Below are 16,361 nucleotides of genomic sequence, written 5' to 3' on the forward strand. Positions count from 1 at the left end.
TAATTCATTACAGCTAGAACAAAGGAAGGTAACTAATGGTCAGCTGATAACACAGGTGCTGGGAATACTCACAGCAAATCATAACCAGGAGCTTCCCTGGAATGAGCTTGTCCTTTGTGCCCCATTTCCCCGTGAGGAAATTCCTGTTGTGCTGCATCACCGCAGGGACACCTCTCCTATTGCAATATATCACAGGCAATAAGAGACACACAGAAAGAAAAAAACAAAAAGGGGGGAACAGGAGTGATCTATCACAATTTGACACAGGCCCATGGAAATGTGAGGAATTGTATTGATTTGTCCTCAGCAGCGTGGCTAATTTGTAAGGAGCTCTTACTCCTCCATGCCTCAACATTCATTGCACATTTCAATACCAAGTAATTACAACCATTATATTTGGGATTATGTAATGACAAAACATTTATGCGAGGGGGGGAAAAAAAAGAAATCAAAAGTTCAAGAAAGCATGAAATCACATTAATTCAGATGAACTGTGGTAATTATGCGAGGTGATAAATTGGGAGTTTCTCTAATTGCCTGTAACAATTTCATATATTAGAACACCCAAGTTTCCTTGGTTTCCTTGGAGAAGTTCTGCGCTCCTTCTTAAGACGGACTGGTTTGGAATGGACAGGTTTGGATGGACTGTCCCTGGGCAGGTTCAGGAGTTTCAAACACATGACTGGGAGGTTGAAATGAATGAATTGAGTCTTGTGATTCGGTTTTTGTTCCTACCTGACATGTTTAAGGAGCAGTTCCCTAGTCCCAGGAAAACGGACCTTTCACTCTGTTGTGCAGTTAAACCTGCTACTCTGACACCTGTAAGGCAGTTTTATATTAAAATAAACCAAACAAAAAACCCCAGATGTGTGGGTAACAGCGGTGGTGGGGAAATTAGAGCAAATATATTAATGAACAGTCAGAAACAGTGTGTTCCTTGGAGCTGCCTGGCCTAGTGGAAGGTGTCCCTGCCCCTGGCAGGGGGTGGAACAGGATGGGCTTTAAGGCCCCTTCCAACCCCAAGCACTCTGGCATTTATGATTTTCTCTATTATTATGAGCTTTAAAACATTAAGGAAAAAATAATGTATGGCTGAACCTATTAATTAACCTGTTCATTAAAGGAAGTTCTCCAGCAGGGAAGATTTGTCTCCATCACTTCCATGTTGTTTCTGTCTCCAGAGGCCATTTTTTCACCTCACCCAGCCTGGGTTTGCTTCTCTCACTGGCAGGTTTGTGCTCAGCAAAGTGACACCGATGATCACCCTCACCCAAAACTGACATTCTTCTCAACCTCTGGTTCTTTTCTGTTTAAAATCTACCTGGAAGACTTTCAGGCTGTAAATCAGGATAAAGGCAAGCTGGACAGGGCAGGAGTGGAATGGGATGGGCTTTCAGGTCCTTCCAACCCAAACCTTCTGTAATTCCACGATAACACCCTGGACCCCAGTGGGTAAAGTTGGCTTACACCAGGTGAAAAATGCTCTGACCCATTCCTCCTCCCAATTCCTCCTCCCCATTCCTCCTTTCATTCCCGGCGAGGAGCTGACAGCCTCCTCCACCTCCAGAATCCCATCAGAGAAATGTGCCATTCCCTAACTCCACCCCAAAAAATGCCATATGTTTGGAGTGCTGTGAGCTCAGCCCTCCCTCGCTCAGGTCTGCAATGTTCCCAGGCGGAGACGAGGCCGTGCCACACGCAGCTGAGTCCATCCATTCCCACTCTTCCCTGGGAAGGAGCACTTGTGCATCTGAGCTTTTTGCTTGGCCTCCACGACCTCATTATCACGTCCAACTGATTATTCGAGCTCTACCAAGAGCTGTCTGCCAACATGCACAGATCTGGGGGAAAAAAAAAAAAATGTGGGTTTTTTTTGTTAAAACTTGCAGCTGAGAGAGCAATGGAGTGTGAGGGAACTAGTTGTTCTTCAAGTGAGATAAATACAGACAAAGAATGAAAGGAATTATGTAGGAACTAGGTGATAATTTATTTATAGATCTCTGCAGAAACACTGAAGTTAGCAAATATACCATCTGTTAAATAGTCATCTTATTCCTAAGTGCATATTAGCAATCTAAATGTGTGCCAAACACCTGATCTTAGCCTTCTTAGTTGATACTCCTTTTGACAAGCAACATTCTGCTTTATTAGGTTATGTCATGTTACGTTATAGAGCTGTGCTAGGGAACAGGAGCTGGAAGAACACAGTGGTTGTGCTCTCTTGGTGTCAATGAACACCCAGGGCAAGGAGAAGGGCTTTTGACAGCAGCCAGAATTTCTGAATAACAAGAACAAAGTAGAATATCTGCATTTGTATAATCAGGTAATTTTTTTTCCTACATATATACACCTAACATATTTCGAATTGCAATAAATCATTGAAAATGCAACCCCATAGGTTGGAAAATAGATGGAGAAATCTTTGTGGCAAAGGCAAAAATTATTTCTGAGGGTCCATCTTTTCCTTCTCTCATCCACCTGGACTGCAAAGCAAAAGGAGATAATTTTATAGCTCATTATTGAACCCATTTCAACGAGGTGTCGCAATATTCCATGGGAGATGCTGCCTGCCTGGAGGAAGAGTCCAATAACGATGAAAACAGAAGCAACACCATCTCCGTTAATGAATTCTCTTTATCTGTTTGGCCTTGGTTTGCTCTTTCAGAGGTTTGGGGTTCTTTTGTTCTTCAATGCTTCTTTATTACAGAGAGAGGCACTGAATAAATTCACTTTGTACAATTATCTATCAAAATCAATCAAAGCAAAAGATCATTTCTGGTTTGGCCTGTGAAATTTTGGGGAGGTGAGGGTTTCCAAAGGATGCAGAGTGATGAAGATCTCAGAGTTAAGCAGTGGAATGGATTCTTTAAAGAAAATGTCTTTTCCTAAAGGTCTTTAAAATTGCGTTAAATAAGGACATTGCATATTTGTCCCCATCATGAGTGAGATGAAGAGATTAAATGATGATTTATGTGCCTCCACCACTGCTTTTTTCATACCTATGATTAATAAGCATAAAGGGATGGAAATCTCCTCTCCTGCACTGGCAAATCCGAGTTGCTTTGTATAACAGAACTACAAACACGCCATGAAAGAGCCCAAACTCCTGCCAACGGATTTTGATCCTCAAGGTTGAAAAGTGGAGGCTGAAAAGGCACAGCCAACTTCTTCCCCACGTGGATTCAACTGAAAGGGACTGGGTTGAGATGGGATATTAGGAAAAAAATTGTTCCCTGTGAGGGTGGGGAGGCTCTGGCAGAGAAATTGTGGCTGCCCCATCCCTGGAAGTGTCCAAGGCCAGGTTGGACAGGGCTTGGAGCACCTTGGGATAGTGAAAAATGTCTCAGGGTTTGGTCTGGATGAGCTTCAAGGTCCCTCCCGACCCAAACCACCCCATGATTCCATGACACAATCAAAACCAATCCTGCTCCCTATAAAACAGTGGATCCCTAAGAGATCCCATCCTCCTGCTTTTAATTATTCAAGTCAGGGACACTTGTCACGGTTTTAATGGAGAGACACGGACAGGTGACACAGCACCTAAAACGAGAGTAGAACTGATAACATGACATATTGTGTCATTAAACTAAAAATTGCTACTAGCAGCTCATTACTTTCCAAAATCTATTCCCATTTCAGAGCGAGGTATTACACAGTTAATTCTCAATTGTCAGGAAAACCTTTTCCTCCTGCTGCACTGCGCTTCCTTTATTTTGCACTCCCTCCTTTCTCTGATGTCTCAGAGCAACTGAAATTTTGTTCTCAGAAAAAAAAAAAAATAGGGCTGATTTCCTGCAGTGAAAATATGGGGAAGAATTAAAATTAGACTGCAGAGATTTTCCATACTGGGCCAGAGTTTTGGGGGGAGTTAACTCTATTTTAAGCAGAAATTGCAGTTTGTTTTGTATTAGCAGCTGAGGGAAAGAGACAGGAAGGGGAACTGTGACCAATTCTGTTGTTAGTGCCTGAATCCTAAAAAAAAAATCTGAATTTTTGCACCTTTCTAATACTTAAAAAAAGAATTAATAAAATAAATATGAGAATTTGAGGGTCTTTTTTCCCCTTGTCCCAGGGCACAAAGCCTCAGACCAGGCACCCCAAGCAAATCTTGACAGGAATTCCAGGAACCCCTTTTCCACACAAATATTTGGTGCTGGCCTTTGTCTTCTCAGCAAACAATGAGCAGGAAAGAAAGAAAATGTGGTAAATTTTCTCAGATGGAATTTTCTCAATGAGCAAATAAACCCACAAATTCAGAGACTGGACTAAGTATGAAGCCAAACTCTAATAAATCATGTCACACCCATCTACTATATTCTTTTATTTAGAATTACAAAATGGAATACAACTAAATAAATTAATTTTTTTTTCTATTTTTTTTCTTGGCCTTTCTTGTTGGGTTTTTTTTTTTTTTTTTTCCCTTGGACTACCCATGATCCAAGGCAGAGCTGTAGCCAGCAGGCAATTAAAAGAACATCAGAGTTTAAAACCCTTTCCCCGTGTATTGACAGGCCCCATCTATTGTACTATGACAGCACGAGGAGGTGCTACAGGTGCTTAATTCAATCCAGCCCCCTCTGAGCAGACAATGTCTTCATAGGAGACCAATTTCCAGGAGATGAAGAGGAGGAAAAGAAAAATTAACTGTGTAAAGTTCAGCTAAGGGGGAGAAAATTGATATATTGACATAAATAGCTGAGGCTGTACAGGCAGTAATCGTTATTGCTCTGACCAACGAGGGCTGTTTCTCTCTATTGAACCCTGGCTCAGGTTGGTGCTCAGCTGATGAAAAATGGAACAATTGTTTGAAACAAGAATCTGCAGCCAGGTAAATAAAATGAGCTTAGGGCAGCCAGTTTACAGCTCTGTGGTATAAAGAGGTTTAAGGGGAAGCTGATATTTATTGTATTAAAGCATATTTTGAATGTGTTTCGAGCGATCATTTCCCAAACGGCTCTGAGAAAATGGGAAGGCTTTCTCATTAGGATGAGAACTGGATCAAAAGTAAATAACCTTTTTTTATTCTTCTTCTTCTTTTAAAGCACATCTATTGTGTCATGTTTTGTAATTGAAGTACTGGGAATCAGGCTGATAATTCTTCAACATCTCAGTGAAATGTGAGGAAGCAGCAGATTGAGTGTGGCGTTAGACGTGGTGAAAAATAGACACTAAGAGCCATAAAGATCACCTGTGGGAGATGGGCATGGACAGGAGATTTCCCACTGAAAGTCCCCTCTTCCTCCCCTTTGAAACCACTGCTAAAGCTCATAGCAATCAAAACACACCCAAGCACTGCAGCCAGTTTAGGCCAGACCAGAATCTTAAAGAAAACAACATATTTTTATCATCATTTAAACCTACACTCTGTGGGAGTCCTGCTGATCTTTAATTATCACTTGTATATATAGAACACAGCTGTTCTCTGTTTCTATAGAAAAGGAAACACTACAAAATACAATTTTTTTTTTTTTCCAACTCATGTAGATTAAGTCTTGCAAGTTCTAAAAAATGATGCTGGAAAAAGTAATGGAATGATAGACTGGCTTTGCAAATAGAGATTGTAAACACAAATTCCCAGAGTTGCAGCAGAACTGCTGGAGAAACAAATATTTTGTGAATGCCAAAGGACTCAATAATGGTCGGACTGAAGGATCTGGGAGGTCTTTTCCAACCTTAATGACTCTGTAATTTCATGACATCAGGTTGGACGAGCTATTTTTGTGTTCAATTTCTCAAGGAAATTAAATTCCGCTGTCCAATACGTGACCGTTCTGGAGTTAATAAATTGGGATTAATTGGGATGCAGCTGGGAATGAATCTGATGGACAATAACCAGGCTTTGTTCTCTCCTTCTCCCTCAAGACCTGGAAAACTTCGAGACGAGGCCGAGGAGCCCGGTGTCAGTGAGAGAGGGACAAGGAGTGGTCCTGCTCTGTGGAACTCCTCCCCACCACGGAGGTACGATGGGGGTCAGCCTGAGCAGCCCCTGCTCTGCCTCAGGACAAGCAGAATTCCCCGTGGGATTAGCGCTGGAATTTGCCTGTGCATCATTACCTGGGTTTACGGCAAATTTGGATTTTGTTTCTTCAAAAGGTTCACGCTTTTTTATTGTTTTGTTAGGGAGTAGAACCTGCCCTTCCTTGTGACACAGCAAGGACAGCATGAGGGTGTCCAAGACTCTCTGCTGACATTCCTGGTTATCCCAGGAATCCTTGGTCCTCATGGAATGGCAATTCCTCAGGAATTCTTCCTGAACCAAAACTACTCCAGGTCTGCCTGGAATGGCTCCTTTCCCCTTTGGTGGCTGCTGCTGCAGTGCCCTCATGTGAATCCTGCATCAGACACGTTGGATTTCTCATGAAGGTTTGGCTTCTGCTCCTGAATCCCTGATTTTATTCCTTCCTGATAATCAGAGAATAATTTAGATTGGAAAGGGGTTTCTGGAGAGGTGAACTGCCTGATTAAAGGAGGGCCTAGATCAGATGGTAATTGTCTGTGCTTCAGATGGGGAATGAAAAGGAGTTTTCTGATGAATTATTCGGGGGTGCTCACCATAAGACCCTGGAGATCTTCCTTTCTGGGTGGGGTAAATCCAGGTGAAAATTTTACCCAAGCAAAGCAAATATTTATTAACAGAGGGGAAATATCAATGATATAGTTACCAAAATGTCGTGTTCTGGACTTAAAGAATGAGCAGTTCCTGAATGACTCACAGCCTGCTTTTGGCAGCAGTGACCACACATCCACAGGAGCTGCAGTTTTCCATGCCCTGCTCCCAGCAATCCTCAATCCTTCCGAAAGAAACAGAGTTACGAGCCAAACCCGCAGGAGAAGGTAAATAGTGATGTAGAAAGAGGATGCAGTATTTCAGAGAGGGAGAAAACCCCATCAATCAATAGAAACCCCTCCAGTCCTCTAGAAAGAGGAAGTGTCAGTTCACTGGGTGTTTACAGCCATATGAAAGGAGAATATAATCAAGGAGACAAGTGAAACCTGGTCCTTAAGGGCACAAAAAAAACTTCAAAGAGTTCCTCAAATGTATCAGTGGGACAGGCAGGAAGACAACACATCCATCCCGGAGCCAGTGAACTATCCATTTCCCTCCTGCTGCAGGGTAAAAATTATGATTTGACAAATAGGAAGGAGGAGAAGAAAACATTCAGAACAAATAAATAGTTACCAGGTGAGTTCCCCCCAGATTAATTGAACTGACAAAATGGTATCCACGGGCAAAGCCTGTCCCAGAGAGTTCCTGCAGCTGGGGCTGGGAGCTGCTGACCAACAGGTCTGGAAAATCCATTCCCTGCAATAACAAGTCCCCAGAGAGCAGAGCCTGAGCCCTTTTGTCACCCCCAAACAGTCTGTTTAGGATCCAAAATTATATGCCATGGGGATGAAGTACATGGTATGAGCCACGTTAAGTCAGAGACTATTTCAAGGTGCTTGGGAAGTTGTTTTGTGTTGAAAAGGATTGTATATTTAGGTATTTTTTAAATTGAAACCCTCGCCTCCACCTCACAATACCTACAGGAGGAAGGATTACAAACTGTGCTTCACATTACAAGAGTTCTGTGCAGCACTTTGAATGTGTCAGGAATTAGAGAGATGTCAAGGAATTTGGAAGATAAGCCCTACCAGCAGGGAAAGAGTTGCCTTTCCTGTGATGTAATGACTTGAAGGAAGACAGGAACCCTCTGTACAGCAGTTGTTTGAAGCAGCTGCTATTAATATAGGAAATTTGAAATAGGAAGCACTGGGTAAAACCTCCTGCCAACCTCTAAAAGTCAGGATAACAATAGAAGAAGAGGAATAGAAATAACGGAATGGAAAACAAGGATGGTTCATTAATTCAATTCCTCCCATATAACATCAAGAAGATGGAAGGAGAGCTGCAGAAGTGTTTCTACCACCCGTGGTCCCCAGGGAAGTGTCTCACTTCTCTTTCTCACGTTGCCAAGTTTATCTGGTCCTGCACCACGGCACTGGAGTTAAACCTCCTGCTCACAGGAAAACTCTGCAGAGCTCGTCAGGACACTCAGCTGCTTATCAGACACCAAACGTGTTGGTCCACGGGCAACAACACTTAAACTATTCATAGCTCAGTTGGAATTAAACTTAATTCTCTAATACAGTTGACAAGGAAAGATGTGCTGCTTCTTTTTTGGTGTGCTGCTTTCTTACCTGAGAGCACTGCTAACCTATTTCTGTACAAGAGAAATGAGTGATTCATTTACATAGAGGACAGAAATATGTTAGTCAGCTATAAATCAAAAACAAACAAACAAACCCCACCAAGCAAACAAACAAATGCACAAAAAGGCTGCTCCAGCAGCTTTCACATCAGCTTTAAACCATCTCGGAGAACAAAAAGACAATTCCATGTCGTTGTGAACTAATATTAGGAGGACTTTCAGGATGGATCAAGCACAAACATGAAAGAATAAAAGACCCACCCAAGTTTATATCTTAGACCAATTAGGACATTAAAAATTACAGTTAACAGAGCAAAAAATCACAGCCTGTAATTAGTTTTTAAAGCAAGAGCAGGGCTGCCCCAGGTTCCCTGACCCACCCTAAAGCCTTTATTCCCTCAGCCTGCCCCTGCTCACTAAGTTATGCGCTGATGTGTCTGTTGTTATTTATGAGCTCATTACCTCACCTTCCAGAGTTCAGCTCCGCCGTCCCTCTGCTTGTTAGTGAGGCTCAGCAGGGCAGGGGGACCAGGTAAACTGGATTTTTTCCCCTGAACCTCATCCCATCTCCGCTTTAAATTCTTTAGGCCAGCCCTTTTCTCCGGTGTAATCAGCACACAGTAATATTTTACTAGTGGAAAATAAGTGGTTTGTAGAGACCTCTGAAGCAGGGAAAGGCATGGAGGGAGGAAGTTGGGAGAAGCTTTAATTTCTGCAGCTACACACGAGCTTGACCTGCCTGTGCTTAAGAAGCTGCTGCCTAAATGGTGATACTTGACACGAGACTGCGGGGTGGACTGTTGTTCATTTATTTCCTTAGAAGTGAAGCTTGATCTAAAGGCTGTTTCCTCCGAGCCGGCTCCCTGCAGAGCTTTAAGGAAGTTGCTAATCTTGTTAGGAGCAGCAGGACCGCTCCGCATTTGCATTTATTTGTGCAAGAGCTGCCAGGGCTGGGAGTGGGACGGAGGCTCTGAGCTTTCCTCAGTGCTGACATTGCTGCAGGGAGGATGAATAAACCCCAAAACACTCCTAAGGATGTAGGACCCCTGTGGACTCGCTTGAGGGAGGGTAAAAATTCCGAATTCTCAGCCGGGAGAAGTCTGGGGAAGGAGGTGAAACGTGAAACTGGGTGTGTGCAGAGGATGGGGTGAGGCCTTCGATTTCTGCATTTCCCATTAAACGCTGCCCTTGATCGAGTGCATAATCTGAAAGGAAGGGTCTGAAGTGTCTCTCCCTTTATAGAACCCGGTGCCTCAGTGACGGGCTCAGAGTCCCTTTCTCTCTGCTCCCATCCCTTCCCTGAGCCCAGCCTGGAGCTGCTCTGCTGCAGATGCAGCAGTATCTGGTTGGTTTGGATTTGCCTGGGCTGACGGAAGCGCTGAAATGTTCAGTTCCCCAGATCAGCGTCTCAGGGATGATTATCAGCTGCTCCTCTTTCCCAGCCGAGGTCTGAAGGAAAACTCTCAGGACTGTCAGAGGTGGGAGATGCTCTCCAGCCTGGCCAAGCTCAGGAACTGCCCACCTAGGAATTAACCAGCTTTTAAATTTGGATTAATCAATTTTTGTGGTTTTCGAGGTGAGAAGAGACAGTGACACCACAACTGCTTCCCTTGCATTGAAAAAGCCCCAAACAAACACACCCTAATATTGTAGCCCTATAAAATAACTCCTGCTCTGCCATAAAAGTGAGAGCAAAAGGCTTTTTCCCCTTTTTTTTGGCTCATCTGATTTTTTCCAAGTGACCCAAAATGGAAGATTTTATAACACAGCTCTAGATTTTCTACTCTATTACCTGTTGCTGTAGTAACTTCTCAAGAAAAGATACTGAGTAAGGGAGTAGGTTGCTGGTATTATGCCTTAAAAGCATGAAAAAAAAAAAGTTCAGTCTCCAAAGTTTGGCTCCTTCCTCTTGAGATTTCATCCAACTCCCACTGAAGTCAATTAAAATTAGGGTTTCTACAGAGTTTAGTGGAGCTGAATTAGGCTCTAGGCAAGGATGGCCTGGGGATGGGTGATGATGAACCTGCAGTTAGGAGAGGGGAAGTGTTTATATCCCTCATACTGGGGGAAAAAAGGATTTAAATATGACTAAGAGGGGCCTGTGCTTGTTCCCAGTTAATGGGGAAATTCATCAATAGTCCCTGAAGCAATGGTGGGGAGCAGACAGGGAGAGACTTCAGAAAATGAAGTCAGCTGGAGCCCCCTGAGAACAGAAATCAGGACAGAAAAGGTCTGGTTCACTTTTAGTGATTAATTAATTCACAGATTGGCCTCCTGAAGAATCTCTGTGTAGCACAAAGTTGGCTTTAATAGGGTTTTGTTTTATTTTATTTTATCTTGCACAGAGAATTCAGCTGCATCACCTGCTCCCACGGTTGGAGTCTGGGTTTTGGTTCCATGCCATAAAATGTTTTAAAGATCCTTCCTGGGAATCCTTTTGGAGTCTTGGCAGGTACAGGGATGCCTTTAGAGGAGGTCAGGGTTTACTTCAGCCCTGTAATTGCCCCCACCAGAACTTGGGCAGAGAAATTCCAAACTGCTTTCTCCCTGTTACTCCTTCTTAAAATTATTTCCAGGTTCTCTTGGATACACTACCCTGGCATGGAAATGTGGGCATCCAAATGTCAAGTTCGAGCACTTGGAGTGGTTCTATTGCCCAGAGGTGCCTTGGGGCAGGTCTGAGTAATGAGGAGGGCAAGAATTCCAGCTGGCAGGAAAAGCACCTTGGGGTACCAGCCCTCAGTGCTTTGGGAAACCTGGGGAGAGGCAGATCCAAGGTGTTTCTTCCACAGAAATGTGGACAACATTTAATTGAGCATAGATTAAGGTATTTACTTTGCAAATCCTCAGCGTTTTCTGTAGAGTCCCCATCTTGCAGCTTAGAGGCTTTCAAAAAATGAGTTGGAATCAGAATTTTGCACACTTTGGTCTGCCTGCCCAGACAGTCTGCAGTCAGCAAAACCTGTTCCTGAGACAGGGAAACAGTCTGTGTATCTCTGCAAGACATACAGGTCATGGCTACAGCCCTTATTTCTCATCCTTCCTGTAGGAAAACCCCTCCTGGTCCACATTTTCCTCTGTAAACAAATGCTTTAAGGCACCTCAAAGTCCACGGGCAGGTCAACGTGGGGCTTTAATCTCGTGGGTGAGACCTGCACACAGCTTGTGCAACACTGAGGATTAATCGCTGCATCTCCCAGGTTTACTGCAGAGCACGGGAAAGTCTCGCATTATCTGCAGTAAAACGGAGCCCGTTGCAGGATTTAGCCAAGTATAGAAAGTGTCATTGATTGCTCCCTGGAGATGCATCATTTCTAATGAGAGTCCTAAAATGCTGGAAGCTGATAACATAAAACTCCACAAAACTACTGGAGTTTGCAGACTTATTACCATACTGCTCCCAAGCCGGAGCTGAGGGGGGGTAAGCAACGTAAATAATCTTTTTGGAATGGGGTTGTTGATGGGGGAAATGTGTAAAAATGAAGCTGTTGGCAGAACACTGTTAGCTTATGAATTATGCATTTAATTAAGAGGAGCTAAACTGGTGGATTTGGAAAGTTCTGATTTACTGTGGCTTGTAAAGGACGGGGTTTGAGTCCTGCTCCTGCTGTTGGGTGTGGAGCAGCTGCAGAGGGGCCCTGGGTGACTCCACACTGGAGGATCAGCTCTGAACCTGCTCCTCAGTGCCTGAGACTTGGCCCAAAAGCCTTTCCCAAAAAAAAAGAGAATGGTAAACTCACAAGGAGATCTGCTTTTCCAGGGTGGGCTGGTCAAATAAATCAGTTTGAAGTTGCCTGGTCTTCTAGATCTGCATTATGGAGATTTGTATTGTGGAGCACCATGTGGGAAAAGGGGCAGAAAGTGAAAATGGGGCAAGAAGTATGGAAGATAAGGGGATGTTCATTATCAAATCTGCAATAGGATCAAATTTTAAGTCGTCTCCAAAATAGTTTTGTGCAGCTCAGCTCGTCCCTCCATGAAAATCCAGCGATCGAGCTCCATGTTACCAGTTTAACTTTTCCATGATACCAGTTTAACTTTTCCATGTTGAGAGTGAAGAGAGGAGCTGTAGCACCCAGCAGCAATTTGCCCTCTGGATTTTGAGAGGGAAAGTGCCACAAACAGAAATTATTTACCAAAGCAGCTTTCCTGCACCATTGCAGCACCACCGTTCCTGCTTAGGAGCAGGCTAAGCAGCAAAGTGAGAAGTAGCAGGGGACAGAAACTGCTGTGACCTCCTGAAGTGGCTTGAAAACGAGCAATGCTTAGGTGGCCTGTGCCCATTTGTGCCTCCCCTGTGCTTTTCCCTCGTTCTTCCCTGACGGGGCAGCGGGTTCAGCTGGAGGGGATGCATGACTTGTGTCTGGTGTTTTCCAGCCTTGTCCTACACGTGGATCTTCAACAACAACACGCTGGACCTTCAGGGAGACAGCCGGCGCTTTGTCTCCCAGGCAACAGGAAACCTGTACCTGGCCAAGGTGGAGCCCTGGGACGTTGGGAATTACACGTGTGCCGTGAGCAGCGCCCAGGCACAGCGCAGGGTCTGGGGGCCCCCCACTGCCCTCACCCTTCGAGGGGATGGTGAGTGCACAGCAGGGCTGGGCTGCCTCCAAACACGCAACTGATCCTGCTCCAGGTGTTGGGAATTCACCCCCAGGGAGGGAAAGCTCCCCCAGTGAAGGTTGTGCAGCAGGACATGGCCCCACACCGTGACGATGCCTTTTGGGGCTACCTAAAAACAGAGGCCAGACAGAATTAAGGGAATAAAAAGCTGTTCTATTTATTGAAGGGTCTTCAGGTATATTTAGGGCAGATGAAGCCCCCCATGGGCTGCACCCAAAATAGTCACAGGTTTTCACGCTTTGATCAGTTTGGTCCATTTGCATATTGGTTGTTCATCTTCCAATTACAGCCTCAGGTAATGAAGTAATTTACCCCAAGTTTGCTCCCCCAACTCACTTTTGTTTCCATCTCTCAGGCCTGAGGCAGTGAGGTGTTTGTGATTGCCAGGCCTGGAGAAGAATTGTTGTGTTTAACCAAAATGGGAAATCAGTACCTAACACTCTGTATGGAGTTCAGAGTTCTGCACTAAAGAATCACAGGATTACAAATCTATTAAAAATATAAAAGCTGAAATCCTAAGGCATCAGTGACGTTTGAGCTGTCAGGGACACAGGGGCGAGGAGAAGAACATGCAAAGAAAGTTCTCAATGTCACTGAACAACAAGAGAATGTCACGTGGCATGTTAATATTTCTCACCTCGTGTCTGTGTTGAGGTTTAAATCCAACAAATCTTTCTAAATTTGTCATCTAAGTATAGCTCAAATATCAAATCCAGAGAGCTGCTTCAAATGAGAAAGTCCCTGCACATGTACAGACGCCTTCCTGGCAACATTTGTAATTAAATGTTCACAGGGAGAAATCCAGACCTGGAAATCCGTACACAAAGTTTGTTCTGTGAGTTTGCCCACCTAAATTTCAATATACTCGTGCTGTTTGCAAAGCAGTGGCGACAATCAGTGACAAAAGTCTGTGCCGAGTTGGATTTGGAGGATAAACAAAACTCAGCTGTGCATTATGGAATAATGCTTTCACTGCGAGGCTCTGCTGTTCAATAACATCAGCACATCACACAAAGAAAAGCTGCGCTTCCTCAGCTCCAAAGTTAATAATTTGGCACAAACTCTGATTGCAAATGCTTAAGATCTTTTCTGATTCTTTTTTTTTCTTCTCATCACGCCATTCCTTTTCTCAGTCTCCTTCTATCAGTCTCTTTATCTTCTCCCATTCACTCTGGTGGCCTCTGGATTGGCTCCAACACTGGCAGCTTCTGAGGCAACAGTGGAAGTTGCATGTGCAATATTATCCAGATGCCTGTTAAATATAAAACAAGAATTGTTTCATTTTCTGTGTGGGATCTGGGCAAAGACACTGCAGGAAAATACTTGATTTATCTTCATCCCCACAGTTGGGATGAGTTTCACTGTGAGACACATGAAAGATATTTAAGAAGTTCAGCTGAAAGTTTAGTTTCCTAAATCCATCCCCAACCTGCTGCAAAATTAAATGCCCTAAATTAATACTGGATTATCTGTGATTTATCAGATGCTCAGCCAGATTTTCAAATATGATAATTCCATCTAATTACATCGGCCTTCCTCAAGCCTGCAACTCACATTTGGAGTTTTTAAAGAAATTTTAAGAGTTTTGCAAGTAGTTTGGACGTGAGATTTTCTGATTTTCTTGCACATAGGATCAACACAGTGTCCTGAGCGTGACTAGTGGCAGAAGTGTTGCTTGATAAGAGGTGTGAGCCCAAAATTATCTCAAAAGCCTAGATGCACAGCAGGCTTGTAATGTAAAACTTGTATAAAATCATGCTCCTCAGCTCCTGAATGCAGGGAATGGGGAGATTTCACAGACTTTTCAGCACGGGGTTGAACCCCACCCAGGAGGTTTGACCTGCTCCGTCACGTGCCGCTCTCCACGGGTGGAACACGAGGCTCTGAAGTGATTCATGCCACCCTTCCTTTCACCCCGAAGTTCTGCTGCTCCACAAGGTCTGGGGCTCAGCTGGAGCGAGCTGTTTTGATGTTCCACAGGTGTGATGGGGGAGTACGAGCCAAAGATTGAGGTGCGTTTTCCAGAAACGACCTATGCAGCCAAGGGCTCCTCTCTCAGACTGGAATGCTTCGCCCTGGGAAAGTAAGAGCTCTGTTTTTATTAACTGTGGGGTTTAACACTGCTCCTTTCACGTTAGAATTATTCTGGTTCAGAATAGGATTCGTGAATCTTGTGGGTTTTTAACCTTGCTTTGGTTGTTTCTGTGCCGTGTGTTCCCAAGGAGATGAGAGAGAACGCTGTGCTGTAACTGGAGCTCATTTGGGTGCAGCTCGAAGCAGGGGGAGGGAATGTGGGAAGAGGAGGGAAAACTGGAGCAAAGATCTTCTTTCTGGAGAGTAGTTTTGGCTCTGAGATGAGGCCTGACTCCAGTGACAGTGCTTGGTGTAGCTGCACACTCACACCTGACGGATATCACAATAGGAATGGGTGGTTTTTTTGCTTGTGTGACATCACAGAATCACAGAATTGTTTAGGTTGGAAGGGACCTTAAAGCTCATCCAGTTCATCCGGTTTCAACCCCCTGCCCCTCAGCAAGAACATCTTCCACTGTCCCAGGCTGTTCCAAGCCCTGTCCAACCTGGCCTTGGGCACTGCCAGGGATCCAGGGGCAGCCACAGCTGCTCTGGGCACCCTGTGCCAGGGCCTGGCCATCCTCACAGGGAGGAATTTCTTCCCAATATCCCATCTAAACCTGCTCTCTGTCAGTTTGGAGCCATTCCCCCTTGTCCTGTCACTCCATGCCTGGTCAATTGTCTCTCTCCATCTTTCCTGTAGCTCCTTCAGGCCCTGGAAAGGGTTTAGTTCACAATTAGTTCAGCGCAGATCTTCTCCTCTCCAGGCTGAACAATCCCAGCTCTGCCAGCCTTTCCTCCCAGCAGAGCTGCTCCATCCCTCTGCTCATCCTGGTGCCTCCTCTGGACTCTCTCATTGCTAAAAATCAAACATGGTGAATCAGGTTAATGTTTGAAGAGTATGTGGGATGGATCTCCTGACTCTCCTGTCGCCAAAGCAATGCTGAGGAGTCCGGGAAAGACCCAGCAGCAGCCCTTCCTTCCAAAAATCCACTTTCCTGCATTTTTCTGCGTTTTCTTGCACTGCTGTGGCTGTTCCCAGCTGCAGTGGTGGCTCAGGCAGCTGCTCTGCATTCAGGGAGCAGCTGGGGGACTGAATCACTGTAACCAGCCCACAAACTCCAGTCTTTCCAACGAGCATCATTTTCCCTGGAAAAGCCCAAATAACCCTTAGATTGTTGACCTCTATTTAGTTTAAGTTCACTTTGACAATCCATTTTAAGGCTGTAAGCTTTTAAAGTGTTTAGAGCTTTCCCAGAGGTTAAAAGCCTGACTTGCAGACAGCACAAATTAATCAAATGTTCCTCTGGAACCCATGCTGGCAAGTAGAAAAATAAAGCAAATAAAAAGTTAATAAGATTGAAATGGCCTTGCCTTTCAGACGAGATTTCTATACAAACTAATACTAGAGCTAATTTTTATTAAAGGTATATGCACTTTTTTTGGCCCAAAAGCAGTACCAGACTTTAGCAC

General features: G+C 44.3%; 1 protein-coding gene across 1 annotated transcript in view; it reads left to right on the forward strand.

The window, feature by feature from the left end:
- CNTN6 (contactin 6) overlaps positions 1-16,361 on the forward strand; it is a 124,460-nt gene that overhangs the window by 59,283 nt on the left and 48,816 nt on the right. Inside the window, exons 5-7 of the mRNA XM_066195180.1 lie at positions 5,863-5,958; positions 12,570-12,773; positions 14,796-14,898. Of these exons, the coding sequence (XP_066051277.1) occupies positions 5,863-5,958; positions 12,570-12,773; positions 14,796-14,898 (403 nt within the window). The remainder of the gene's footprint in view (positions 1-5,862; positions 5,959-12,569; positions 12,774-14,795; positions 14,899-16,361) is intronic.

The sequence above is a fragment of the Chamaea fasciata genome, unplaced genomic scaffold, assembly GCF_029207755.1.
Source record: "Chamaea fasciata isolate MVZ Bird 193981 ecotype frontalis unplaced genomic scaffold, bChaFas1.0.hap1 SCAF_13, whole genome shotgun sequence".
In the NCBI taxonomy this organism is placed as follows: Eukaryota; Metazoa; Chordata; class Aves; order Passeriformes; family Sylviidae; genus Chamaea; species Chamaea fasciata.